The 27,705-nt window shown below is 44.6% G+C and overlaps 1 protein-coding gene across 2 annotated transcripts in view; it reads right to left on the bottom strand.

The window, feature by feature from the left end:
* Window positions 1-27,705, bottom strand: part of MATK (megakaryocyte-associated tyrosine kinase) — a 123,793-nt gene that overhangs the window by 53,424 nt on the left and 42,664 nt on the right. The window contains exons 1-6 of one of the 2 annotated variants that reach the window (XM_086947102.1): window positions 21,777-21,857; window positions 20,025-20,088; window positions 18,437-18,550; window positions 16,865-16,980; window positions 9,308-9,527; window positions 487-580 (exon numbers count right to left, since the gene is read on the bottom strand). In XM_086947102.1, coding sequence (XP_086803228.1) covers window positions 487-580; window positions 9,308-9,527; window positions 16,865-16,980; window positions 18,437-18,550; window positions 20,025-20,033 — 553 coding nt within the window. In that variant the 5' untranslated portion in view covers window positions 20,034-20,088; window positions 21,777-21,857. Of the gene's footprint in view, window positions 1-486; window positions 581-9,307; window positions 9,528-16,864; window positions 16,981-18,436; window positions 18,551-20,024; window positions 20,089-21,776; window positions 21,858-27,705 lie in introns of those variants that run through there. The other variant, XM_086947101.1, reaches the window with a different exon arrangement.

The raw sequence follows: 27,705 nt of genomic DNA, 5'->3' as shown, positions 1-27,705 counted from the left end.
TAGGTGAGGGTTTTAAATGGTGGTGGAGGGTTGGGAAAGAAGCTGAATTATGGTTGGACACGATAATGGCAGACAATGGTAGGTGGGAGGGGATTCTGGGTTTGAGAGGTGTATGAGGGTGGTAAATGGCGATGGAGTGTTGTAAATTTAAAAAAAAAAGTTTTTATTTTTTATTTATTTATTTATTATGATGTAGAAGATGATTGTGACTGATTTTGGCAAATAGTGGAAGGTGGCAGGGGATGCTGGTGGACAAAAGTGGGTTAGGCCAGTAAACGATGGTGGATATCTGGAGAATAGGTAAGAGGATTATTTGCAATGTTGGTGGCTTTAGTGGTAGATGACATGGAGTGCTGGTGACTGGCAATTACATCTTATGAACACATCACTCTTAACCCATTGGCCCATCGCTCACACACCTCAAGGATCATGGTGCAGAAAGGTCTCACTTGGCACCCCATTTCATGGCTGGGTCTCCTGCCTCACCTTTTGCCAACTCTTGCTCTGCAGACCTTGTTCCTTGTTTAGTTTTCGGCTTCATCAGTTTTGTGCAGATGGCCCCCTGATGCTGTGTGTAATGCTGCATAAAACAAGGCGGCGACAGAGGGAATATGAAACAAGTTCGTAAGTACTAAGTAGTCACTCACACACTTCGAACGCTCACGAGCATTACACACGCACTGTCAACCGCCATTAAGCTCACATGATCAAATCTCGCGCGCCTCTGGGGCGACCCTCCCTCCTCCCAGCCGTGTTAAGTATACCAAGTGTCAGCCTTACTCTGAGGCGCTGGCATCAGGGCCGGACTGGGAACCAGAAACGGCCCTGGCAAAGTGCTCGGCCGGCCCCCCTCCCCCCTCCGGGAGGAGAGGGGAGGGGGGAGAGGTCAACCGTGCTCTGTGACAGGGCCGGTTTTCGGCCGTTTTTGTTACAGGGCCGTTTTTGCAGCATAACGGCCCTGTAACAAAAACGGCCCCCAGGGGCCCAAAACCGGCCCCCAACCATGCGGCCCACCGGGGGATTGCCCGGTGCCCTCAACGGCCAGTCCGGGCCTGGCTGGCATCCGTGTGTTGTGTCCTTATTTTCAGGAAAATGTACAAAGGCAGTGATGTTGGGATCATTGACAGCAAGTGTGCAAGAGTGTAAGTGTGCTTCGCACAAACCCGAGACACGGGGTGAGGATACTTTCCGATGGTGACAAAAGTTTACTGAGTGCATACAGGAAAGTAGGCTCCCGAAACACCTGTGTCACACATCTCCCCCTACAGCACAAAGTCAGCCACGGGTACACTTTCCTGCAACAAAAAACTGTATGTGCATGTAGTCTTGGCCCGCCCCTCGCTGCTGCCATGCAATGCCCATGTGTGCCTGTCGAGTGAGGCTGCACAGGTGCTGTGGCGAGTTTCCGTGCTTTGGATGTCATCTCAGCGCTTAAAAAAAAAAAAAACCCATACTTCTTCCTGCTCTCCGCAGTTCCTCCTACGAGTGTGCAGCGCCCCTCCCTCCTCCACTGTATCACGAGCCCCCCTCCCCTGCACGTCCCATCAGAGACTGGCAGAGACTAGGCAGACGACAGGATTCACTTTAGTAACTGCTAGTGAATGCCCCGTCGTGTCCTCTCCAAAGCCACCCATGTGCGTGCCCCGCTCATGGTGGCTGTGAGGGGCAGTGCACTCCCTGGCCGCCCGGAACAATGTTCCAGATACTTTACTTGTGCGCCCTGGAGGAGAGGAGGGTAGAATAATTGGGAGGGGGCTGAGAGTGCTTGCCGGGCCTTCAGCAAAAACAACAAGTGATGGACCGAATGTGGATCAATGTCACACATTCCCCCAGTCAAAAGATCTGGGCCCAAATCCATCGTTTTTTTGCACTCCACACCACCCTGGGTTAGACAATGGCGATATGCAAATCAGCTCTGACCCTGTTGCCCCATGGGAACAGTCCAGTCCGAACTACAAAAGCCATGTCCTTCCCAGAACGGAATCAAGCATCCGAGGACCGGACCGGTTTCGAGGTAACACCTCTCATCAGCCCGGCTAGCTTGACTCCAAGTGGTGTGGAGTGCCTGGGACACACGTCTGGGCATCCCCAGCGCACTTAAGGCGGCAATTGCAAAAACAACAAGTGATGGACCGAATGTGGATCAATGTCACACATTCCCCCAGTCAAAAGATCTGGGCCCAAATCCATCGTTTTTTTGCACTCCACACCACCCTGGGTTAGACAATGGCGATATGCAAATCAGCTCTGACCCTGTTGCCCCATGGGAACAGTCCAGTCCGAACTACAAAAGCCATGTCCTTCCCAGAACGGAATCAAGCATCCGAGGACCGGACCGGTTTCGAGGTAACACCTCTCATCAGCCCGGCTAGCTTGACTCCAAGTGGTGTGGAGTGCCTGGGACCCACGTCTGGGCATCCCCAGCGCACTTAAGGCGGCAATTGCAAAAACAACAAGTGATGGACCGAATGTGGATCAATGTCACACATTCCCCCAGTCAAAAGATCTGGGCCCAAATCCATCGTTTTTTTGCACTCCACACCACCTTGGGTTAGACAATGGCGATATGCAAATCAGCTCTGACCCTGTTGCCCCATGGGAACAGTCCAGTCCGAACTACAAAAGCCATGTCCTTCCCAGAACGGAATCAAGCATCCGAGGACCGGACCGGTTACGAGGTAACACCTCTCATCAGCCCGGCTAGCTTGACTCCAAGTGGTGTGGAGTGCCTGGGACCCACGTCTGGGCATCCCCAGCGCACTTAAGGCGGCAATTGCAAAAACAACAAGTGATGGACCGAATGTGGATCAATGTCACACATTCCCCCAGTCAAAAGATCTGGGCCCAAATCCATCGTTTTTTTGCACTCCACACCACCCTGGGTTAGACAATGGCGATATGCAAATCAGCTCTGACCCTGTTGCCCCATGGGAACAGTCCAGTCCGAACTACAAAAGCCATGTCCTTCCCAGAACGGAATCAAGCATCCGAGGACCGGACCGGTTTCGAGGTAACACCTCTCATCAGCCCGGCTAGCTTGACTCCAAGTGGTGTGGAGTGCCTGGGACCCACGTCTGGGCATCCCCAGCGCACTTAAGGCGGCAATTGCAAAAACAACAAGTGATGGACCGAATGTGGATCAATGTCACACATTCCCCCAGTCAAAAGATCTGGGCCCAAATCCATCGTTTTTTTGCGCTCCACACCACCCTGGGTTAGACAATGGCGATATGCAAATCAGCTCTGACCCTGCTGCCCCATGGGAACAGTCCAGTCCGAACTACAAAAGCCATGTCCTTTCCAGAACGGAATCAAGCATCCGAGGACCGGACCGGTTTCGAGGTAACACCTCTCATCAGCCCGGCTAGCTTGACTCCAAGTGGTGTGGAGTGCCTGGGACCCACGTCTGGGCATCCCCAGCGCACTTAAGGCGGCAATTGCAAAAACAACAAGTGATGGACCGAATGTGGATCAATGTCACACATTCCCCCAGTCAAAAGATCTGGGCCCAAATCCATCGTTTTTTTGCACTCCACGGGCCTTCAGCGGCAACCAGGTGATCGCGAACTACAAAAAAACCCAAAAAAAACACGAGCATATGTTTTGAATTATCGCGGCTGTTAAGCTGCGATATTTCAAAACATATGGCCTTTGGTGCGCGTAACAGACACCAATAGGTCATGGGTGGAGCTACGCGACCGCCCATGGCCTATTGCGTGTGCTGTTCAAAAACAGCACGCACGCCAAGGCCAATGAAATGGACCTTGGAAATAACACGCACAAACTGCGTAGAATTTCCAGGTCCATTTTCAATTCCCCGGGAAAAGGACTCTCGCTGTGCGACACTGCATGCGCAGTGTACGGCAGGCCAGAGCCCTAAACAATCTAGTAAGAAAATACCCTAAATTCTTGGGAAGAAAAGCAAGATTACCCAATTTTTATGACCAGATCACCACTCATCTCCAGCAACTCTTACCATGTTGGTCTGTGGTCTTTTCAATATTGCAAACCAATTACAGAACTGGGATGTAAAACACAGATACATGTTCTCTTAGGAATAATGACACACCTGTTAAAGTTTCCTGGTTCTGCAATCAATTTGTGCATCTAGCAGTACCACTTGATCATGCTTGTTTTCTTTGTTTTTTTTTACCTTGATATCTTGTTTTCTGTTTTGTTTATAATGTTAGGAAAACTTGGACAGGCACATCCACGCCACAAGAAGCTGCTTTTACTAATAAGCTTGATCCAGTGACCAGCTGCTCTGATTGGGCAGGGGATTGGAGGTTAAAGACATGTTAATTGCATTTTAAACATTGTGTAGAGCAGGGTTAGGTAATGAATGCCAAGAGGCCGGGGAGATGATCAAGTGCCTTGGTGTCTTACAAAGCTTTGTATGTCCTCAACAGGAGGTTCATCTAAACGTTGCTTATATTGTAAGAGTAAATTAGCACTTAACATCCAATTGTATACTGATTGAATCCTTATCTATAGAACATCAGCAATCCATAGGTTTCGCTTCATTAGATTTTTTTACTTGAATGTTCATCCAACAAACACAGGCAATGCGCGTTTCAAGGAAAACCCACTTTCTAAGGCTCATCTAAGCGATTAATGGCAGTCGTTAGCTGAAGGCCCAGAATACCAAGTATTAAATGCCATTCTCTCCTCTTGATGGGATTCTGGATGAATTGGCCTTTTCTTTTTACCTGTGCTTAGGTCTCTACCAAAATTGAGACCACTTGGAAACAGTGTATCTGATGTATGAAATGAGCAACCCAGCAATTATATATTCACTTGATAACCTCACTTGACATTCATTCATCACTGTTCTCTTTAATGATATCTCATCTCTACCCTTTTCTAAGCTTTGCAATTTATTTCTTAGAATGAGTGAGGGTAAAAGGGGTGCTGATAATGGACGACAGTGCTTAATGGGAAACCCACAGTGCTTAATGGAAGCTTTGGCTCTGTTTACACCCCTAAAATAGCAATAAGGAAAAAGAGCAGTCAGGCATAGAGTTTATGATAGAAGGGCTGCAGACAACTTATTGAAAACTTCCTCAACTCCTCTTTAGATGTGTTAGAGCATGGTCGCATGCACCCCTGGCAGTGCGCGGTGCTGAGAGATTCAGGGCGCCCCACGAAGAGAAAGAAGCAGGTGCTCACTTCTAGGGTGGGAGGTGGTTCACCACAAAGATTGTTATTTCCACCACCCACCTCACCTTCTCGCCACCCCTCCTCCGCTGAGCAGGAGTAAATGGTTGCTTCAGTGTTGGACCTACTGCAGGTTACTGTATGCTAACCACGAGAGCACCCCCTCCGCGGTCGCAAACCCACCCAACACTACCACTGGCTTGGTTTGAGCAGAAGGCACTTCCTGAACTCACAGGCTGCACTAGAAATGTTCTAAGTCTGGCACCTTATCTGTGTCATTTTCTTTTTTCACTTTCACCTTCAGTCTTCTGAAGGTCAGGTCTGTCCCAGACACCTCTGTGGCCAAGTCTGTGTTGACTGCTTTTAGGTCAGTACTGCCTTTTGCAGTCTCTAGGTCAAGTGGGTATCTTGCTTTTTTCTGATCCTTCGCTTGTCTGCTTCTGTGTTTTTTATTTCTCCCTCTCTCTCTCTGCTAAGGGCTAGCTTGCTACACTTGAATAGCATGTGAAAGTACAGACTGTAAAAACAATGCTGTGCAAAAAACATAAGCTCCAAAACATATATACCAATTTTTTCCTACATAAACCTCTCTTTGTAGAGTTAGAGGCTAGGAATACAACACACGCTCCCTGCATTTCCCATCTGCATGGTTAGAGAGGTGCTGGAAATATATCATTAGTAGCTTCTCATCTGAGTTAATGATTCATGTCCTGCTCACCAAATTGTGCAGATCTATCATAATGTTTTCTGTGAGTATGTGGAGATGTACATAGTGTGAAACATCTTGTTACCCCCAGTTGCACAAAGACAAAGATTACAGGCAGGCACACCTCATACCTTGTGACTTCTCTGCAGAGCTTTGCAAGACCCCTGCGGAGCGCGGGGGTTCAAGCGCACATGTGTTTAGTGTGCGAGGTAAGTATTAGTGTGACTTTGCATCGTGTGTGTGTGTGAGTTTGGCAGGTAAGTGTGTTGGGGCATAAATGGGCGTATTAGTGTGTATCCTGTGTATGATGTGTGTGTGTGCGCACGTGCGTCCGGGGAGTAACAGGTGTGTGTCTCATGTGTTCAAGGCCCATTTCGACATGGGCAGGCTTTGAGGGATGAAATGGTTATAGATAGGAGGGCAGCAGGAGGCATGAGAATGAGACAACAAAGGGATATTTACGTAAGGTGTAAACATTCTTTGTATCAGTACTCAGTGCATAGATGGAGTCCTTCGCTGAAAGTTTAGGTTATGCAGACTTTATCTCTAAAGCACGCCAATGTCAAGGGTTGTCACTGCTGTAGGAAAGGGGCCAATTGAGTTTTATGAGCAGATCTCAGTGTTATTTACGAAGTAGTTGAACTTTCCAGAACTTCAAGTGATATAATGAATGCCCCAAACATAAATTAGTATTTCAGGTCGTGGAAGCCTGGAGTCTGTCGGCTGCAATTCCAAAACTGATCTTTATGAAGGCTGAACTTTTCAGTTTATCACCTGATTGTGATCGAAGATAGTCAATTGACTGGTGGCTGTTAAATTTACCTGTTAAAAATACAATATTAGATTGTTGAAATGCTTCATGATGAAGACCTAAAGATGTGTGCTGGATCTTATTCTGAGTGGGCGTATAGGCTGACCGATCTGATCAATGTGGGGGTGAACAAGATTGAGGGGGCTGCAAATCTTGGCAAAGGGTGCACCGGGCTTGCCTGATGGAGCGCAGACTTTGGCCAAAGGTATGTAAGCCTTGTAAGCAAGATCAGCATGGCAGTGAGTTAGAGTTTGTGTGAGGGAGTTGGGGAGAGACTGGGTTTCAGAGCATTTGGTCAAATGAGCGCGGCAGGCTCAGGGCTAATATCTAATACGATCATATTGCAGCCTCCTTAATTTTCAAAATATTAAATACCTCAGAATTTGAATTTTTTAAAGCACTTATAACCTGGAAGGCTAGCTTGATTTAAAGTAGTTTATGGTTATCCATCTCAGTGGTACAAAATACACAGGGTAAGGAGTCAGATGGTCTACCTGTAAAAAAAGAGCCCAATGGTCAACCTGTAATAAAGGAAGCAGATGGTCTACCTGTAACAAAGGAGCCAGATTGTCTACCCGTAACAAAAGAGCAAGATGGTCTATCTTGTAATAAAGGAGCCAAATGGTCTACCTGTAAAAAGGAGCCGGATGGTCTACCTGTAACAAAGGAGTGAGATGGTCTACCTGTAACAAAGGAGCCAGATGGTCTACCTGCAACAAAGGAGCCAGATGGTCTATCCTGTAACAAAGGAGCCAGTTAGTCTTCCTTTATTAAAGGAGCCAGATGGTCTACATGCAATAAAGGAGCCAGATGGTCTACCGGGAATAAAGCAGGCAGGCGGTCTACATGTCATAAAGGATCCAGATGGTTTACCTGTAACACAGGAGCTAGATGGTCTACCTGTAACGAAGGAGCCAAATGGTCTACCTGTAACAAAGGAGCCAGATGGTCTACCTGTAACAAAGGAGCCAGATGGTCTACATGTAACACAGGAGCCAGATGGTCTACCTGTAATGAAGGAGCCAAATGGTCTACCTGTAACAAAGGAGCCAGATGGTCTACCTGTAACACAGGAGTCAGATGGTCTACCTGTAATGAAGGAGCCAAATGGACTACCTGTAACAAAGGAGCCAGATGGTCTACCTGTAATAAAGGAGCCAGATGGTCTACCGGGAATAAAGCAGGCAGACGGTCTACATGTCATAAAGGAGCCAGATGGTCTACCTGTAACAAAGAAGCCAGATGGTCTACCTGTAATGAAGGAGCCAAATGGTCTACCTGTAACAAAGGAGCCAGATGGTCTACATGTAATCAAGGAGCCAGATGGTCTACCTGTAATAAAGGAGCCAGATGGTCTACCGGGAGTAAAGCAGGCAGACGGTCTACATGCCATAAAGGAGCCAGATGGTCTACCTGTAACACAGGAGCCAGATGGCCTACCTGTAACACAGGAGCCAGATGGTCTACCTGTAACAAAGGAGCCAGATGGTCTACCTGTAACAAAGAAGCCAGATGGTCTACCTGTAACAAAGGAGCCAGATGACCTACCTGAAATAAAGGAGCCAGGCGGTCTACCGGGAATAAAGGAGCCAGATGGTCTACCTATAATAACTCCTTATTTTCTAACACTGAGCAGTAAAATTAAATCACCTCAAATGTCTGCTTTTGAGTCAACACCCTGATTCACCGCTTAGAGTTGTTTCAGTGCCATCATGGCCGGCCTAGATTGCTTTAATGTTGGGCAGGTTGATTTACAAACATTGAGGGAAAGGAGAGTGCCTGCGTAAGAACACAAGTTTCTGGTGAGATTCAGGTGTCTTATATTTAGCGTAAAAACAATGCCTCGTTATTCAACATAGCACTTCTTTGACATTGGGAAAATGTTTAGAATAATTGCCAGGCAGACCAAGTCCTAATCTAAGTAGTTCGCCATATAGATTTCTAAATCAACTTTAAAGACTGTTTTCCAAACCTCTCCGAAGCGGGTTCTTATCAAATTATATATACTTCTGAAATGCAAAGACCCTCTCCCACTTGCAACGGAAGATCTGGTTAAGGACAACAGTCGAGCTACAGAATGTGAAGAGTGCTTATAAATCCCTGTTCATTTTCTGCTCCCGTCACTGCCTTCATTACCCCTTGAGATGAGGTGTAACAAACATGGACAGTGCAAAGTGTACCAAAGGACAGACCACGGGTACCGCACAATACCCCAGATAATCCTAATTTATCTTCACAAGTACTTTCTCGAAAGATGTGTAAATGTCAGATGCGTGGAACTTCACCCAGGATAAGTTACATTCTCCCAAGGAATTTGCTAAATAGGCCTAGTTGTGCAAAATACCTAACTCTCACTCATGTTGTGAAAGCATCACAAATTGCAAAAAATAATCCCTCTAGGTAATCTGAATGCCCTGTTTAACTTTAAATGACTTACATTTTTTTTAAATCACCTTTATCCTTTACAGTATCAATTTTCAGTGCAAGGTTATCTGATATGACCATAGTAGATATCTGCCCGAGAAAGCCCCATCATGGAGATGTTGGATTATGCATGTCAACAGTTTGGTGGCCACCAAACTCCTTGTTTTCTACAACCATGGAGCTACTGCTGGCCCAGCCGGACCTCTTACCTCGATCATGTCCATCAGGTTGTGGAAGAAGGTGTCGTCCTCAATGCTCAGCATATTGTCTTGGTAGATGACGCGGTAGTGGATGACATCGTGTTGGAAGCTCACGCACAGGACGTAGTCCCCAGGGTGGCGTATGGACTCGCGCACCAGGAAGAGCCCGTCTTCTGGCGGCTTAAGCAGCTGCACTGCCTCCTTGCCTGAAATCTTTCCATGGAACCACCTGTGAGGCAGAGAAGAAAGAAGAGCATGATCAGAAGATGATGAGGCGAGTTAAAAGTAGGGTGTAAAAGTCTTTAAATGCTGAAACTTTATCTATTCCCTAATGGTTAGACTGGATCAGATTTCAACAGCACCTTTAGTCCCATGGTTTTGGTTGGTATATTAATGGATTGGATTGGATTTGATTCCTCCCAACACTGTTCTGAAAAGAGTACACTCTATAAGATACTCTCAAGCCTCACCTGAGCCCTCCTCAATAAGCAGAAATTCACCATGGCTCCTTCCCCCTCCTCCTGATGAGGGAACGGCTTAGTCCTTCTCCTCAGTGGAGGCACCTCCGTAGATAAAAATATGGATTCCATACTTGTTATCAAAGGACCCATCAACAACTTCTACAGCTGTTTAAGAAGGGATAAAGGATGCAAGGGCTTGCATGACATAAGAGCCTCCTGCTGGTATAAGAAAATGATTTATTAGGAGTGAAATCCATGAGTAAAAACCTGACTAATGGGGAATGGTATCTAGGTATAACAGCAGCATGACTGGAGAGTGCTAACCGAGTAGAACGAACCAGCTGATGAGAGAGAGACACCAAGGTCTGGGGAGTGATATCCAGGTATAGGGATCTGACTGACTTTAGAGACATATCCAGGTATATGGATCTGCCTGACTTCAGAGACATATCCAGGTATATGAATCTGCCTGACTTCAGACATATCCAGGTATAGGGGTCTGCCTGATTTCAGAGATATACCCAGGTAAAGGGATCTGCCTGACTTCAGAGACATATCCAGGTATAGGGATCTGCCTGCCTTCAGAGACATATCCAAGTATATGGATCTGCCTGACTTCAGAGACATATCCAGGTATAGGAATCTGCCTGACTTCAGAGACATATCCAAGTATATGGATCTGCCTGACTTCAGAGACATACCCGGGTATATGGATCTGCCTGACTTCTGATACATATCCAGGTGTAGGGATCTGCCTGACTTCAGAGACATATCCATGTATATGGATCTGCCTGATTTCAGAGACATATCCAGGTATAGGGATCTGCCTGACTTCAGAGATATATCCAGGTATATGGATCTGCCTGACTTCAGAGATATATCCAAGTATATGGATCTGCCTGACGTCAGAGACATATCCAGGTATATGGATCTGCCTGACTTCAGAGACATATCCAGGTATATGGATCTGCCTGACTTCAGATACATATCTAGGTATATGGATCTGACTGACTTCAGAGATATATCCAGGTATATGGATCTGATATATCCAGGTAGATCTGATATATTCAGGTATAAGGATCTGCCTGACTTCAGGGATATATCCAGGTATATGGATCTGCCTGACTTCAGAGACATATCCAGGTATATGGATCTGCCTGACTTCAGATACATATCCAGGTGTATGGATCTGCCTGACTTCAGAGACATATCCAGGTATAGAGATCTCCTGTTTGTATCTCCCTGTACGCCTGGACTACACAGCAGATAGCGCGCTGCAGGGCGGGTTGCTGCATACGCGATAACGTTTTTAAAATAGCCCCGTTTTCGTATTTACTTTAATTTAGCTTTGCATTTACACCATTTTAGACGATCGGCGCATTCCCTTTACTTGCACTGTAATTGTTATCAACACCGCGCTTTCGGCGGGTCCCTTGAGTCACTTTCTTTGCTGGCGGCCATTTTGGGGGGAGACTTGGACGCCTGACGGCGCCATTTGGGTTAGCAGACCAGCTGTCACAAGGACACGCTGACCTGCACATAAGGTGGGCATTCTAGGCGGGCTCTCCTGTTTGTATCTCCCTGTACGCCTGGACTACACAGCAGATAGCGCGCTGCAGGGCGGGTTGCTGCATACGCGATAGCGTTTTTAAAATAGCCCCGTTTTCGTATTTACTTTAATTTAGCTTTGCATTTACACCATTTTAGACGATCGGCGCATTCCCTTTACTTGCACTGTAATTGTTAACAACCCCGCGCTTTCGGTGGGTCCCTTGAGTCACTTTCTTTGCTGGCGGCTATCTTGGGGGGAGACTTGGACGCCTGACGGCGCCATTTGGGTTAGCAGACCAGCTGTCACAAGGACACGTTGACCTGCATATAAAGCTGCCCTTTCTACGACCAGCGTTTACGCGCAGCGTTTGCGCCGCAGTAACGCCAGAGTCACGCCAGAGTCCAGCCCATCCGCGCCAAGGACGGGCTAAAGGGCGTGAGACTCTGGTCCCTGGGTGTACTCGGTATGCCTCCTTTAGCAGGTCCCCTATATTCCTATCAGGACTTCGTCCGTCTGAGACCTGCATGGCTTCCATGCCATTTTACCTGCTCGCCAGACATTCTTCAAGATGCATTTTACTGCACATGTTTCAGCACCTGTGGTAAGTCATCTGCAATTTGCCATGTTAGGCCCCCCCCCCTGCCACCACCCTTATGTTGCCTACTCCGAAAGAATCGGGCTTTCTCATTAATACTAGATCTCTAGTGAAAAATAATATCGCTTTTCGCGATTTCGTTACAGCCCGAAAGCCCACATGGGTTTTCCTTACAGAAACCTGGGCAACTGAGTCCTCAGGACCGGATTTGGTCGAGGCTGTGCCGGATGGATATTCTTTAGCTAGACTGGATAGAGTAGGGCGCAGAGGAGGTGGCCTTGGAATCCTTTACAAGACCTCTCACACCTGTCATACTACTCAACTCTCCAGGCCTTCCGACCTCTTTCAAGCCCTGCACTTTCTTATAAAATCTCCTGAGGCCACTCCCTTCGTAGGTATCTTGGTATACAGACCTCCCGGGTCTAGAACAGACTTTAGCCAGTCCCTTCTTAACATCCTAGAGCCCTACTTCGGAGCAGCCAACCTGACAGTTTTGGGTGACCTAAATTTTCATTTAGACAACCCTGATTCTAAAGACTCTTCAGATCTCCTCGACTCACTATCTGCATGTGATTTAGTGCAACTGGTCAAACACCCCACGCATCATGCAGGCCACACACTGGATGCAGTTTTCTCCAACGATGACAGGCTTAAAACAGAAGTCCCTATTCCACTGTCCTGGTCGGACCACTTTGTTGTTCCTTTGGAGCTTTTAGTCGCCTTGACGCCTGCTAAGACAGGTGTCCCTAGTCATACTAAGTTCAGGAGGAACCTTAAAAAAATCACAAGCACCTCGCTAGCCCCACTAATGCAAAACTACAACTCTGACCTCTATGAGGATACCAATCTAGCGGCTTCGGAATTGTCCAAAGCCATTAGTGCAGCAGTCGATGTGCTGGCTCCTCTCGCCTCTTGCTACTCTGCGAGAAAGAAACCCTCTGCACCCTGGTTTTCGGAGCCTCTTAGGCTCATGAGACAAGGGTGCAGGAAGCAAGAAAGGCTTTGGCGAACAAGATGGAATCTGAAGGAGAGGGATAAACACAAGTTACTCCTTAAGGAGTACAAGCTGGAGATCATCAGAGTTAAGCAAGAGTACTTTGCTAACCTGACAATGACTCTCTCCTCTCCCAGAGATCTCTTCAAAATAGTGGACTCGCTCTGCACGTTACAGATACAGGACCCTGTTGCTGGCACCCAGGAATTCTGTGATAAAATCTCAGGAGTCTTCCACTCGAAGATTGCGGACATCTACCTGAATCTTGAAGCACAAAGATCTGTTACCCCTCCCCCGCCTGTCCCCCTCTCTCCGCTCCCGAAGGAGGTCTCTTCCATCACCTCCAAGAGTCTGTTAGAGTTTCTGCATTGATCCTATCAGGAGCTTGACCTGCTTTTAAGTAAGACAAGGTCGGGATCCCCATTGGACCCGTGTCCCCTTAAAGTCCTGAAGGAGTGTAGAGACTCCCTGCCCCCTTTTCTACTTTACATCATGAATAGGGCCATGAGAGAGGGCATTTTTCCATCTGAATGGAAGAATGCGGTGGTCAAGCCCCTCCTAAAGAAGCCCACACTTGATCCAGATGTGCTCAAGAATTATCGCCCCATTTCTTTGCTCCCAGCACCTGCAAAGATGCTTGAGACGTATCTCAATCAACATCTGGCGGCACTTCTTGACTCCTAAGATCTCTTGGATCAATCCCAGCACGGCTTCAGGAAACACCATAGTACCGAGTCAGCCCTTACGGTCGTATTGAACAACATCCGCATGGAGGTAGACCAAGGACATTCCACCGTCCTGGTCCTTTTAGACCTCACGTCCGCCTTTGATACCCTGTCCCCCTCGGTGCTAACATCTCGCCTGAGGGAGATAGGGGTGGAAGGGGCGGCCCTGAGTCTGCTGGCCTCCTTTCTCGACCAGAGGGTACAGAGGGTTAAGCTGGGAGATTTTCTATCTCCATCCCTACCTGTGCAATGTGGGGTCCCACAGGGGTCGGCATTAAGTCCGACCCTGTTTAACATCTACGTGACCCCACTTGCCAATTTGGTTAGATCTTTTGGGATGGAGGTAGTCTCCTATGCAGATGACACACAGATCTTGGTGTCCCTCTCTCACCCTGATGGCTCGTCCCCGCTCAACTTTAGGAACTGCTTGGAAGCAGTGTCACAATGGATGATTTACAATTCATTAAAGTTGAACGGGGAGAAGACGGAGATCTTGGTGTTCGGCTCTAACAATAACATCTGGTCACCTGAATGGTGGCCGTCCTCGCTGGGGTCTTGTCCCACCCCCACGGAGTCAGCACGGAATCTGGAAGTATTGATTGAACGTGCCCTCTCCATGACTTTGCAGGTAAATAGAACTGTTGCTACCTGCTGGGGGATCATCAAAATACTCAGGAAATTAAAACATTACCTGTCCCCCCAGGCGCGGAAGCAAGTGGTGGTAGAACTTGTCGCCTTGCGACTCGATTACTGTAACGCCCTATACATCGGTATGAATAAGAGCCTAACACAGCGTCTTCAGACCGCCCAAAATGCGGCTGCCAAATTCGTTCTGGACGCTCCCAGACTAGCGTCATCAACAGCAGCTAGGAAAGCCTTACATTGGCTTCCTATTGAAGCAAGGATCACCTTTAAAGTGCTCTGCCTGACTCATAGTGCACTTTTTGCCAATAGTGCAGGAGGGGTCAAGAAACTGCTGGCCCCCCATGTCTCAGGCAGACTCTTACGCTCCTCCTCAAAGAACTTGCTTGTGGTACCTCGCTTCCGTAAGAGCAGATGGGGCGGCAGGGCCTTTTCTTCAATCGCCCCAAAGCTATGGAATACCCTTCCATGTGAAATTAAAGCTCAGCCTTCTGTTCTGCGTGTCCGTAAAGCACTATTGTATTTGATTTGGTTCTCCACTGAGAACCACAAATATTAAATGTACAATTTCAATTTTAACAGTTTAGTATAAAAAATGTCATTCTAATACAAAGTTAAAAATGGTTTAAAAGCACTAAAAACATGGCTGTTTGCAAGGGCGTACCTGTAGTTACTTTTCTATTGCTTCCTTGGTTTTTTCTGTTAGGCGCCTTGATGCCTTCGGGCTAAGTTGCGCGTTATAAGATTCTTTTCATTTCATTTCATTTCATGATATATCCAGGTAGATCTGACTGACTTCAGAAATATATCTAGGTACATGAATCTGATATGTACAGGTAGATCTGATATATCCAGGTATAGGGATCTGATATTTCCAGGTAGATATGACTGACTTCAGAGATATATCCAGGTATATGGATCTGACATATCCAGGTAGCTCTGATATATCCAGGTATATGGATCTGACATATCCAGGTAGCTCTGATATATCCAGGTATATGGATCTGATATATCCAGGTAGATCTGATATATTCAGGTATATGGATCTGCCTGACTTCAGAGAGGTAATCAGGTATATGGATCTGCCCTGGCTTCACGGATATAGCCAGGTATATAGATCTGATACATACAGGTATATAGATCTGACTGACTTCAGAGATATATCCAGGTATATGGATCTGACATATCCAGGTAGCTCTGATATATCCAGGTATATGGATCTGATATATCCAGGTAGATCTGATATATTCAGGTATATAGATCTGACTGACTTTAGAGAGATATCCAGGAATATGGATCTGCCTGACTGGAGAGAGATATCCAGGTCTAGGGAGTGAGATCCAGGTATTGGGATTTGCGTGACTACAGAGTGACATCCTGAGGTATATGGATCTGTCTGACTGCAGAGTGATAGCAAGGTCTGAGGATGTGCCTGACTGGAGACAAACATCCACATCGAAGGCCCTGTTGATTGGGGTGTGACACCAAAGTATACGGACTTACCTAACTCAGGTGATAGAAGGTAACATGTCTTGCATATCAGGGGATTTTATCAAATTATGATCTGCCTGATGGGGAGTGATATCCAGATATATAGACTTGCAAAACTGATTAATCATAATCAATATTGCCTGACTGTGGAATATTAGACCCTTGCGACACCACTATAGTTCCCTAGTGTGTATACCCAAAACATGTTTCGTCCATGGAAGACCTATTTCCATGTTCAATCTATACTGAAAACACATACATAGGGAAAGGCAGGCCTGCCCAGATTCTAATATGGCCGACAAAAACGAATTTCTACACTTTATCAATCAATCAATCAGGGTTTTATATAGCGCGCTATTCACCTGTGAGGGTCTCGAGGCGCCTTGGGCCGCTCCAGATCAGTTGAAAAACCAGGACTTGAGGTCCTTCCTGAACGTGTGCAGGGTCTGGGAGCGCCTGACCCTGCACACTATACTATTTTAACTTCCAGTTTTACAGTTTGACGCTGCTTGATGGCGATCTGAGGATAAGATGGCTTGCGTCGCTTACGTCATGTTTCCGTACACACCATTGAAGATATTAATTGCGTTTGTTGAGGCGTACTTGATTTGAGAAAAAGATCTGGTCTGAGGACAACAAGGACGCAAGACTATTCTGCGTCTGCACACACATTAATAGCAATTATTAAAAATGAATAGAGATATAGGGGGTATTGTGTACTTTCTTAGGCAAGCCTGTGCTGTTTTGGCGGTTTCTTAGCTTGAATCAACCAGTGCTATCCGATTTAGGTATCTGATATATTTAAACAAATTTTCTGCGGCTTTTATCACTTGATGTTCTTAGCTGTTGATGCTATTTGAATCCTGTATCTGACAAATTTACTCCTGTTTTTATTACTCGATACTAGTTGATATTACTGATGTACATAATCCATACAGAGTTCTATTTTACGGATGGCCTATTGTGAATGATTTTCATCAGTACAGCAAACCTCCCTAGTGGGCACCCAAAAAAGTAAAGTGACTAGAGTAGCTATTGGTGAACCTAAGTGTGTCCAGCGCTTTGCTGCTGTGTATATAAGATGGCGGTGCATGAGGGCTGCTTACGGCATGAGGCTGAGCTTGCTGTGTACATGGATGGCTTCGCGGTGCCGCACTGCACAGGCCGAGATAACGCCTTCCTCGCCGGTGGAGTTGTGCCTCGCTTTGTACCACCATTTGTTCTGTAGAGGAAACAGCAGTTTAATAGGATTAGTTGTTAGACTGCGCCGGTGTCACCATAGGGTTACTTCAAGGCACTTAGATTACATATATTTAGGAGTTATGTCAGGGCTCCATCTCGGTGAATGACACAAGCAACCAGGCAATAACAAATTAAAGTGGAATAAGGTCCCTGGGATATCAGACAAACAGAAGATTGGGCATGGGCAGGAGGGTGTGCCTGCACCCACCCTGAAGTAAAAATGAGAGACTCAGTAATAACAAATATTTCAGTTTCCAGTTTAGATGCAAAACATTAAGCATATGTAGGGTCCTCCCCATCCTGCCTGAGAGCAGGATGTCAATCACAGCCCACCCAAGCGGGATAAGACAGACTTACCGAGAGAGGTGGTAGTATCGGAGGCAGGACATGAAAAAAGACACAAGTGCCTGGTCCCTCAACATCTCCAGCAGAAGCATTTTGTGGTTTTCAACCTTTGAGATAATAAACTTAACTGTTCCACCCTCTAAGAGGAAGGTGGGCAGGAACCTCCTCAAGTCCTCTCTCCAAAGCGAGGTTCACAGGGAGTGTGTCAGGACCACATTCAAGAGCAAGGAGGTCTATAGGTGTGTCCGGTGAGTACAGGAAGTATGTTAGGTCGACGCTGCATGCATCAGAAGAAGGTGCAAAGGAGGTTTGTGGAGGCACACCTCAGAGGAAGGTGGACAGGAAATGTTGCGTCAACTGCATGCACCAGAGCAAGGTGGAAAGGTTTGTTGGAGCATGCTTCAGAGCTAGCTGGACAGGAAGTTTGTTCGGTTGATGTTCCATGCACCAGAGCCAGGTGGAAATCAGGTGTCATGTACTCTTCGGATCAAGGTGTACAGAACATGCTTCAGGTTGATGCTCCATGCTCTACAGAAGGTGGAAAGGAGATTTTGGTGCACACTCCAAAGCAAGGTGGGAAGGAAATGTCCTGTCCATGCTCCAAAGAAGGACGGGCAGTGTGTGTGACAGAAACAAGGTGGACATGAAGTTTGTCCTGTCCCATTTCATAGATAAGTTGGAAAGGATGCGAGTCCTATCCTCCTTCCAGGCATTAGGGCAAGGTTGGAAGGTTTTTTGCAGCAACAATGTGACCAGGAAGTGTGTTAGATACATAAGTCAAACTTGAGGTCAACTGGGATCCTCTTAGGTTGATGTTCCACTTGTGAAGTGGACAGACAATATGTCAGGTTCACACTCTGATGACACAGTGGACTGAAAATCACCAGGTCCAATTCCAGAAGTACAATTGAGAGAAAGTGCATCCTGACCACACTAGAAAGGCCCGTGTAGGCAGGAGTATCACGTCCAGATGCCCGATTAGAGTGAGGCAACGAAGTGGCAGGCTATACAGCCAAGGAAGAGAGAAAGACGAGGTTCTGTCCCATCACAATAAAACAAGTAAATTGAGTACAAACTGCTCAAAGACTTACTTCGCAAGCGGCCACTATTGTTAGAAGATCTCCTTTCTGAAAAGCAAGCTCATTAGCTTTAGGTTTCCTGTGGTCACTCTTGGCGATACACTGCGTCCCCGGGGCCCAGCTCTTCTGCGAGAGGAGGAAGAACCAAAGAACAAAACCATGGGTGATGGGGACGGGAGAGTCAACTACAGAACGTCTCAAGTCACGTTGGAAAATATAACAAGTAAAAAATATATTAGTACATTTAGTGGTGTATTACCAGAATATCGTGGACCATATATTTTCCAAAAAATATTGTACGCAATATATAGACTATCAAAATATTGGGAAAGTATCTATTTATTGGTAAGCATTGGTTTACTCTACTTCACCGTGACAACAAATATATATTTAAGATACTGGGATTTTAAGTTAAGAAGAGCAAATCTATATAGTGTCAGATTCATCATTCATCATATTTTGTTTCTCGATACTTCAGCAACAATATTTTTGTAGGACAGTATTTCGGTCCAAGGATATTCCGAAATATAACCAAATGTAATGTCAACGCTGCTTTCTAAGAGTCGTGTATAAGGGCACTGGAACAAAACCAGCTTCTTGCGCTGTATAAATAACCTCTGAAATATAGGTAGGATGTGCAGTATAATGTGTCGAGGAAGACTGCAGTATAGCAAGATTTATTGAGCAAAGAAACATGTACTGTGAACATTGGCCTGATGAAGAGGTTTATGGAGAATGATGGCTGATGTGAATGTTGAGTAAGCCCTCCTTAGTACAAGACCTGGCACTTCTGTGATGCACATCAAAAGGGAAGCAGCCTTGTTGGTACATGTCTTCTAATATATGCCAATGTAAGAGGTCATAAGGTTGGGAGATGAGTGTATTTACAAGTACTAATCATTAGGTACAAATACAAAGGTGTGAAAGAGGAGCGAGGAATGGAGGGTTCTGAAGTTGGAGGATAACATAACACTCTGCACAAAATCTATGCTAAGATATTACAGATAGCAGAAATGAGCAAATGCAATATATGTAGCATGGTGTTAAGATATTGTAGGAGGGGAAGTGCTGTGTGGAGTAATACTCATAGATGTGAAAGATTAGAATACAATGAACTACATCTACAAAATTATGTGAAGTGCTCCAGTTTTTCGTTAAAAACAATTTACACTTCTCACTACTTCATTTAGTTTTTATACAAAAAAATAAAGTTTTAAGATATTATATTTATGTTTATCACATTACACAATCAGTCCATTATTTATGCTTTCAGTATAGTAAAGGATTCTGTAGAATTTTTTTCATACGATTTTTGACAAACAATAGGTCGTGAAAACCAGAGTTTCTCATAGTATGGCTTTAAATAAAACTCCTTTTCCATTTACTTTCATTAGCAAAGGTGAAAATATGGTACATTTCCTCTATATCATGCACTCTTCACTAATATTCAAAGACATTCGAACATATCAAAATACTTTTAAACTGAATATTAATTTTCATCAAATCTATGACTGCAAGAGTCAGCAGTCTCATTCTAATATATCCTTTTAGGACAACATTCTATGTTGAAGACTCCTATGAAACACACAGAGGTACTCACACAAGACATCCTGTTTCCTTCTGACTGGAAATCAAGGCTGGTGCCAAGTTCCACCTGTTCTCACCTAAAATACAACATCAGATGTATAAGATGAATATTGCAGCATTCTACCTATACTTTATACTTCAAACATCCATGTATTTACTGAATCCTAAATAGGCTACACTTTATTGGCAGCTCATGGGTTTAATAACCTTAAACACACTTCAGTATATTTAATTCATGTTTTCAGTGAATTTTAATTTCCTACTATTTCCTCCCACCATGCATTTACTTATTTACTGGATCTTAAACATCCTATAATGATCAATTTACTGAATATGACTACCCTGCTGTTCATCAGCACCCTATATGTATTTATTTCCTGAAGCTTAAAAGCACCTATTCTGTGAAATCCTATAGCAATTTATTTTCTGGGTCTTAACTATAATCTTTTTCATCAGAATCTGTTAGTCATTTATATCCTTAATCTATCATACCTCTACTGCTCCTCAGCATTTAATATAAATGTTTTTAATAGATCTGAAATACTCTGCAGTTCATCTACAGCCTAATCTAATTTAATTACCGGACCTTGAATCCCTATAGTTCATCTTCATTCTACATTAATGTATTTATTGAATCTTAAATATCCTTCTGTTAAGCTGCATTCTATATTAATTTATTCACTGGATCTTAAATATAACTATTCCTCATTGGAATCATGAGCTCATGTATTTACTAAATCTCAAATACTCCATTGTACACCAGCCTTCCTTATTCTTTTATTAATTGGATCATAGATGTATTAAAGTTCTTATAATTACTTTATCTATTTTTAAAACTGTACAATTATTTCAAATGTTCACAGAATCCTAAACTCCTCTCATTACTATGTTATTCTCTAGCTCCTTAAAAGCGAAATTTTTCCAGATATTACATTTCCAGTTGTTTATTCTAGAATGTTTTAGCTCCCAAATTTCCAACTGCATATTCAGTTTTTTTCCTACCTACTAAAATCAATACTGCATATCAATTTCTTTCTCAGCTGATCGTGTGTCAGAATGTTAGTAAAAATTATGGTCTGTCAAAAATATCATGTTTTAACTATCATATACAAAAATACTTAAACAGTGGACTTACATTTTCTATTATTAACTCCAATAGGGTGATATTTTTGTAAATTATGTTTGAGTTCATATCTGTGTCTGATGATATTTTGATAATGATCTTCTAGCAACATACTTTCCCAGCGTATGAAATTGTTATTGTTTAATCAGTTCTGTCTTGGCCCCTTTAAGTCTAAACTGTTATGTATACATATTATATGCTAGTACAATAATTATTGTTAGTGTAATTTCTCCTGGCTTGCAATTTTCTAGGGGCTTTTACCAGAAGAACACACTATATCGAATAGGCATTGCTTCCCCTCTTGCTTGAATACTTGCCTTCTGTGCATCTCCTTTATTAAACCAAAGACACAGTTTTCCACAAAATATATAAGGCAACCCTGTATTTGAAATGATTATTTGTGAATTTGGAATCCTTTGGTCTTAACCTACATTTGGTTCCTGTTTCTTTCCAATCCGTCCTCACCTTTGCTTGCCTCTATTGACCTTGGATAACTTTCATATACCTTGGGCTACCCTAGACCTTCTCCCTCACATCTCGGTTGATTCTACGTCAATAATTCAACGCAGTTTGTTTTGTTAGCATCTGCTACAAACCAAATGTTTAAATACCAATTGTTCGAAAATGTCAATTTGTAATCACGGTGGTTATTCTTCAGGGCTGATTAGCATCCATGAAACATGGGTAGTTTTATGTTCCTCGCGTTACAGTGGTCACTGGAGCTGTAGTGGTACATACCCTGAGGACATATGTGCTGTCCATATACAAGCATGCATCTCAGGATTGCTCCAGAGTACTGTCTAAAGGAGACAGCAAAGATATGCCTTCAATGTGGTCAATTCTAGTTACAAATGCCAACAAACGCATAAAGGGAAGTAAATATGCGGAACAGTCGCCCACCAGGCATGATGAAGCAAATCTAGTAAAGTAATTGCTCATCGTTGCAAGGCGTGTATGTTTATAAAAAGCAAATCACATTTTCTGGAAATCCCTATATCAGCCACACTGAAATATCTTTCCAAGCGTTCTCTGGGCAAAGGTACTTGACAGACTTTGTATTTGCAAAGCCAGCGCTGGCTTTGAGAATGCAAAATCCAAAAATCCAATGCACTGATGTGACACTGCAGTTTGCAAATCTATTTTCTAACTGCAACATCTGCTTTGTGATTCTCACGCATTGCAAGACTACTTTGTGGTAAAGGAGCCTTTTTCCTCCTTCTGACTGACCAGGAAGTGATATCAACTGCTTCTGCATTCTAACACCATTAAGAGCTACTTACTGCTAAGGGCAAACATTCCTAGAGTGGAGGCTGTTCATGACACTCGCCTTCTGCTATGTGAGTGACAGCTGTCAGCATTCAGGAAATACACAACAGTTCCATGAACCGTTCCATCCTGTCTTAGTTGGCCCAATTTTTAGGTCTCGCAGACCTAGCTTTTTTGTTACTGCCCTGTTCCTTGTGGGCAGCCCACCCAGACTGGATCTTTTACTTGCGGCATTATACAGTCTCCTTCAATTACTCTGTGAGCACTTTTTTTTCCTCATTCGTCCAATGGCGACAGCTTGTTCTAGAATGGCTTTCTGCCTGGCCCTTACACCAAAATTGTTCCGCTCACGTCTTGCCTTGCAACAATAGCTCGTTTCTCCAACCTCCCTCCCCCGTGAGCACAATTTTCCAAAAAACGAACATTCCCACCAACAAGTTTATCATCACATGGTAAGTTACCCTCCAGGGACCCCTCGTGTGACGGCTGTTGGGGGGGGGGGGTCTGATTTGCTGATGTAGCATTGGGGTATGTTAAGCTGGATATCACCACTGGTCCCCTCCCCCAGTCGCTGTCTGTGGTGTAGAGGAATGCCCACATGCTCCGTCTGCGCGCGATGTTTGTGTTTTGATGCAGCCTGCAGTGGGGGAGGGCCCTCTGGCAGCAGTGGATAGCCTTAGGCATGTGCAAGCTGTGCACCTGCACAGGGCCACCAAACCCCAGGGGCCACCACACCAATATATATCCTTAATATAATAATCCTCTGAGGATGGATACATATTTGCGTAGCGGCCCATGGCAGGGATTTGGCGGCTTCCGGCTCTGTTCCACTTCCAAACACCCTGACCCCCCCCCCCTTCACTGGCCTCCACGCTCCGCCCCGCCCGGACCCCCTCTTCCGGGGCCCCCTACCTACGCTCCCTGCCCAGGGCCGCCATGAGCCTAGAGCCGCCCGGGCTGGCAGGAATATGCTTTTGCGTTCAAGGCTGTTAGCCCCATGAAAGCCATGTTGAGGCAGATGGAGCGCTCCCAGGCAGCAGCAGTAGACACTACAATTCCATAGCCAGAAATGAAAACGCGGCTCTCCTTCCTCGTATTCCTGTGATATGTGGCGGTGGGCCAGCATCGTCCAGAATCAAGGTTTTTCCAGTGAACATTGTCTCGCTGTTCGCCAGCCGCAGTTCTGGTGTTTCCGAGCGGCGTGGAAGTGGTTAACTTCCGCTCATAACTGTACATACCCCAGCCCTACATGCTATTAATGTGCAGGAGATTGCATTGTTTTTTCAGATCCAACGCTGTTTTTGCAAACGCGTCACCTGCCTCCCTCAGCAGCGACACACCGTTGTATTTAATTTGTTATATGTAACCTCAAACGTCACTTTGTGAGCAATAGGAATGGTTAAATATTCTGGTTAATGAAAGCTAAATACAATCTTAGAACACAAATATGTGTATATTCGATTAAAACAATCGCATCTCGTTTTCGGTCTAAAAACAATCCCCGATGATTGACCAGCAAAGGATTCTACAGCTGGATGGATGTCCTCGTAGTAGATCATTGGGCCGGGTTGTTTACAAGAAAAATAAAAATTATTAATCACTGGGCTTGAATCCTCTTACGAAATTTGCACACCTGTCGAAGAATCATGCAGTACCCTTGCCCACATGAAAAAAGCATTGGCAAAGCCAGTAGTCTCGCTCCTAGGAGAGGTTTTGACTCTGGCAATGAGGTGGGGTGGGGGGAGGAGGGGGAGAGAGGAGAGATGGCTAACAAGGAGGAGAGGTGGATAACTGGGTGATTTGAAAATAGCGCTATGAAGCGGCCAATGTTGGCCACGTCATTGCACTTTTTTAGGTCCACTTGGGGGGGGGGGGGGTGAAGGAGAATAAAAAAGGGTACAGGAGATGGAAATGAGAAAGTGGGAAGAAGGGAAAAAGCAAGAGTGAAGAAAAGGGGAGGCTAGAAAGAACGCAAGAGCAATGATGTTAAGAAAGAAATGGAGAGAGACATTGGAAGTGTATCAAAGAAAGCTAAATCATAGGATAAAACAAACATTTGCAATGCAATAGGTCTCTCATTTATGCAAGTTTGAGATATTGACATTGCAAATAACATTGCTTTTTAATTTTTATTTCGTTTTTAAAACATAAATAAAAGGCATTGTCATTTACAATGCCAATAGCTTAAACTCGCGTAAATGCAAGACCTAATGCATTGCAAATGTGGGTCTGGTCTTGTGACCTCTGTCCCGAAGGTTGCAACTCCAGTGCATTCCAAATGAGAATGCAGAGGTGGACAACGAAAAAGTGTAACAAAATTAAAATAAACATCAGCAGAGCCAATAGGTAGGGTGGTTGCACTCAAATGCTCCAAAGCTCAATACAAAATGCCTACTGCAATGCAAAACAATTTAAAAATATGATTGCTTGTATGTACAAAGCATGTGTGATGAGCGTACTTTTCAGATGTAAGATAGTCCCTCAAGCATTCCAACTGGGTGGAAGGATACGCCCAAACAGCCAACAGAAAAAAGGTGAGACTAAAATACTCCAGTGGGATGTCCGAAGCCAATGGCTGAATGCTCCTGAGACAAAGAAGTCAATGGCTGAAAGGATCTAAAAATAAAAAACCTGCAAGGGCTGCAGGGGAATAATGGCAGCGTATGAGCTGACTAGGAAATGCGTGACATAGGCGGGCCTACAACCTTTATTTGCAATCCATTTCTATTGATCTGCAAAACCACAAATCTACATTGGACTTTCTCACCCACTTCTTGTGTCAATGACTCATTTTCTTAATATTGCATGTATAAATAGACTGTCTTTAAGGACAGGAAGACATGCCTACCACACAGACTCTCTTATAGATTTTAAAAAGTTACTAATAAATATACCAAAAAAACCACCAAGAAAGGCAGAGAAAGAAAACCTCTGAATCTGCTATGTATCGAAATGGAAGAAAAGACACTTGACGCAAAGGCAGCAACGTGGCCAGATCGCTGTTTACGGTTAAAGAGCTGCATGTTACTCCATCTGTCAGGTTCACGATCAAGACATAGAGTAATGCTCTTTGATATCTCCTGGCGTTGTCAAGGCTAAACCCTGCATTTCATTACTTTTTCTTGGAGCTGCCATTGACTAAGCTTGAATTATTACAAGTTTTTTTTATAGAGAGTGGGTTCCTGGCATGTATTCCCTTTGCAAGATTTAGGTTGATAATTTACAGGGAAAACCATCTACTCAAAATGGGATATCTGAAATCCCCAGATTTCTACAAAGAGAGGCTTTATTCGGGTAAGAGACACGCTTGAAGGTGTGTGCATTAAGTCGCAGAAAAATGTCACAATTGTAGCTGGTCATAATTTAACCAGGTCTTCAATTTGTTTTTAATAAACATTGAGTATATCAATCATGTACTTTCTTTGGAGAGCTTGAATACAGTTTAAATGATTCTGGGAACTCCTGCTTCAATGCAAAACCCACAACTTTCTATGAATCACAAGAGCACCTCTTACTCAACAGACTTTGCAAGATTACCAGGAACCTGCATAGAAAAGCCCTTTTTCACTCTTTGTACAATTCCGGCTACTCGAAGGTTTTTACATCTTACTTTTTACAGGAATTACTAGTATATGGTTAATATATCATAAATTTGCACCAGTGGATAATGAAATTCAGCACGAGGCTTCCGTTTCAAAGGAGAAAGATGTTAGATGTAATATGCTTGCAGCCTATCTTATAGCGTTAGAACCAGTAGCCAAGGGCTATCCAGGACGTTAAAGACCCTCTCCAAGAGTTATGTCCTGGGCATTAGATGAGGGCTTACAATGAAGGAGAAGGCCTTTAATGCGCATTAGAACATAGGAATGTTGAGAGCTGACTCCAACCTCTGCATGAGCAAACAGATCAACCCCATCTCCATATCCTGCGGATGCTATGCAAGATTTTCAAGCGTATCTCACTGAACACCAGACGAATGGTGCTCTTATCACAAGTAGACTTGATTTTCACCTGCAACAGCTCTTTATACAACGATCGCTAAAGGCCCAAATGGAAACTTCAGTGATGGGATGCCAACTGTAGAAGCGGACTCTGCCCCGGTTGGGCCTCCAACCAAAAGGAAAAAGACAGGGGAGAAGAGGGTGACCCGGTCTTAATTTCAGAGTAAGTCTTCATCACATGTTAGCACAGATATGGAGCAATCGGTAGACACATTACTCCCCAGGCTGGAACTCTTGTTTAAAACACCGACAGCCCCCATATGCTTAAGGCTGGAAGGCATTGAGGCGAAGTTGGATACTCTTTCTGTGATAACGCCCGGGCCATCAAACCCTGGCACAAACTTTAGCATAAATCCTGCTGACCCCCCTATCTGGCTGTAAGAGGCCTACGCTACGATCTGCACCCTATTACAACTAGGTGCTAGCTTGCCTTCTCACCCCCTCGAATCGCTTTACACTCTAAGGCGTTTTGCCCTACCTGTAAGCTCATTGCCCCCCTCATCCCTTCTTTATCAGTATTGTTTATATGATCCAAGAGTGGTGTTATTGGTGATATGCACTTGCCTTTTTTTGCTTATTGTCTTGTCTATTTCTTTCAGAGATGTATTGCTTTTTTTCTTTATTCTTATGTTTTTGTCTTTGAAAATTCAATAAAAACAATTAAAAAAATAAAATAAAAAGTCCTGCAGCGGTGGGGGGTATCAGAACAGATGCATCTATACACAAAGGCTTGGTCTACACAGACCCAGTGACTAAAGCACACGGTAGTGCAAATGAGGTGACCCATCGAAACAATACCCAACCACAGAGGGAGACTGAAGGAGATGGAAATACCCGGTACTATAATATCATATCAGACACCTCTACACAGAAGAAGGTCTTGACAGGGGCAGCATCTTTAACGGGGTCTCAATTATCCCAATTAACTATAAACTCACCCCCAATATCCAGTGCAGGTCTCCCAATTTCCATGGCGATGCCTTTGGAGTCCGCATCCCTAGTGTCTATTCTAAAAGGAGTTCTCCCTACCACTCAAGGCTCAAAAGAATTCACAGTGGACCTTATACACAAGGTCACTCATTGGTGCGACAGCAGTATAGTAAAAGGGGACTTTTTGTCCCCCGATATTATCATGGCCAGATGGGTGAGTTTGGTGGGCCACAGGGTTTGGAAAAACATTGCAGGAGATTGTGTAGTGAATAATGTAAGACATTCCGCCTATGCTAGAGCTTTTTTTGAGAGTTCATTTACCCAGACCTCTAAAACATCAATCAAGGTTGTTTATCTGCAGTACATTTATCCAG

Source organism: Lissotriton vulgaris, chromosome 12 (assembly GCF_964263255.1).
Source record: "Lissotriton vulgaris chromosome 12, aLisVul1.2, whole genome shotgun sequence".
Taxonomy (NCBI): domain Eukaryota; kingdom Metazoa; phylum Chordata; class Amphibia; order Caudata; family Salamandridae; genus Lissotriton; species Lissotriton vulgaris.
This window is presented reverse-complemented; position numbering and strand designations above follow the sequence as displayed.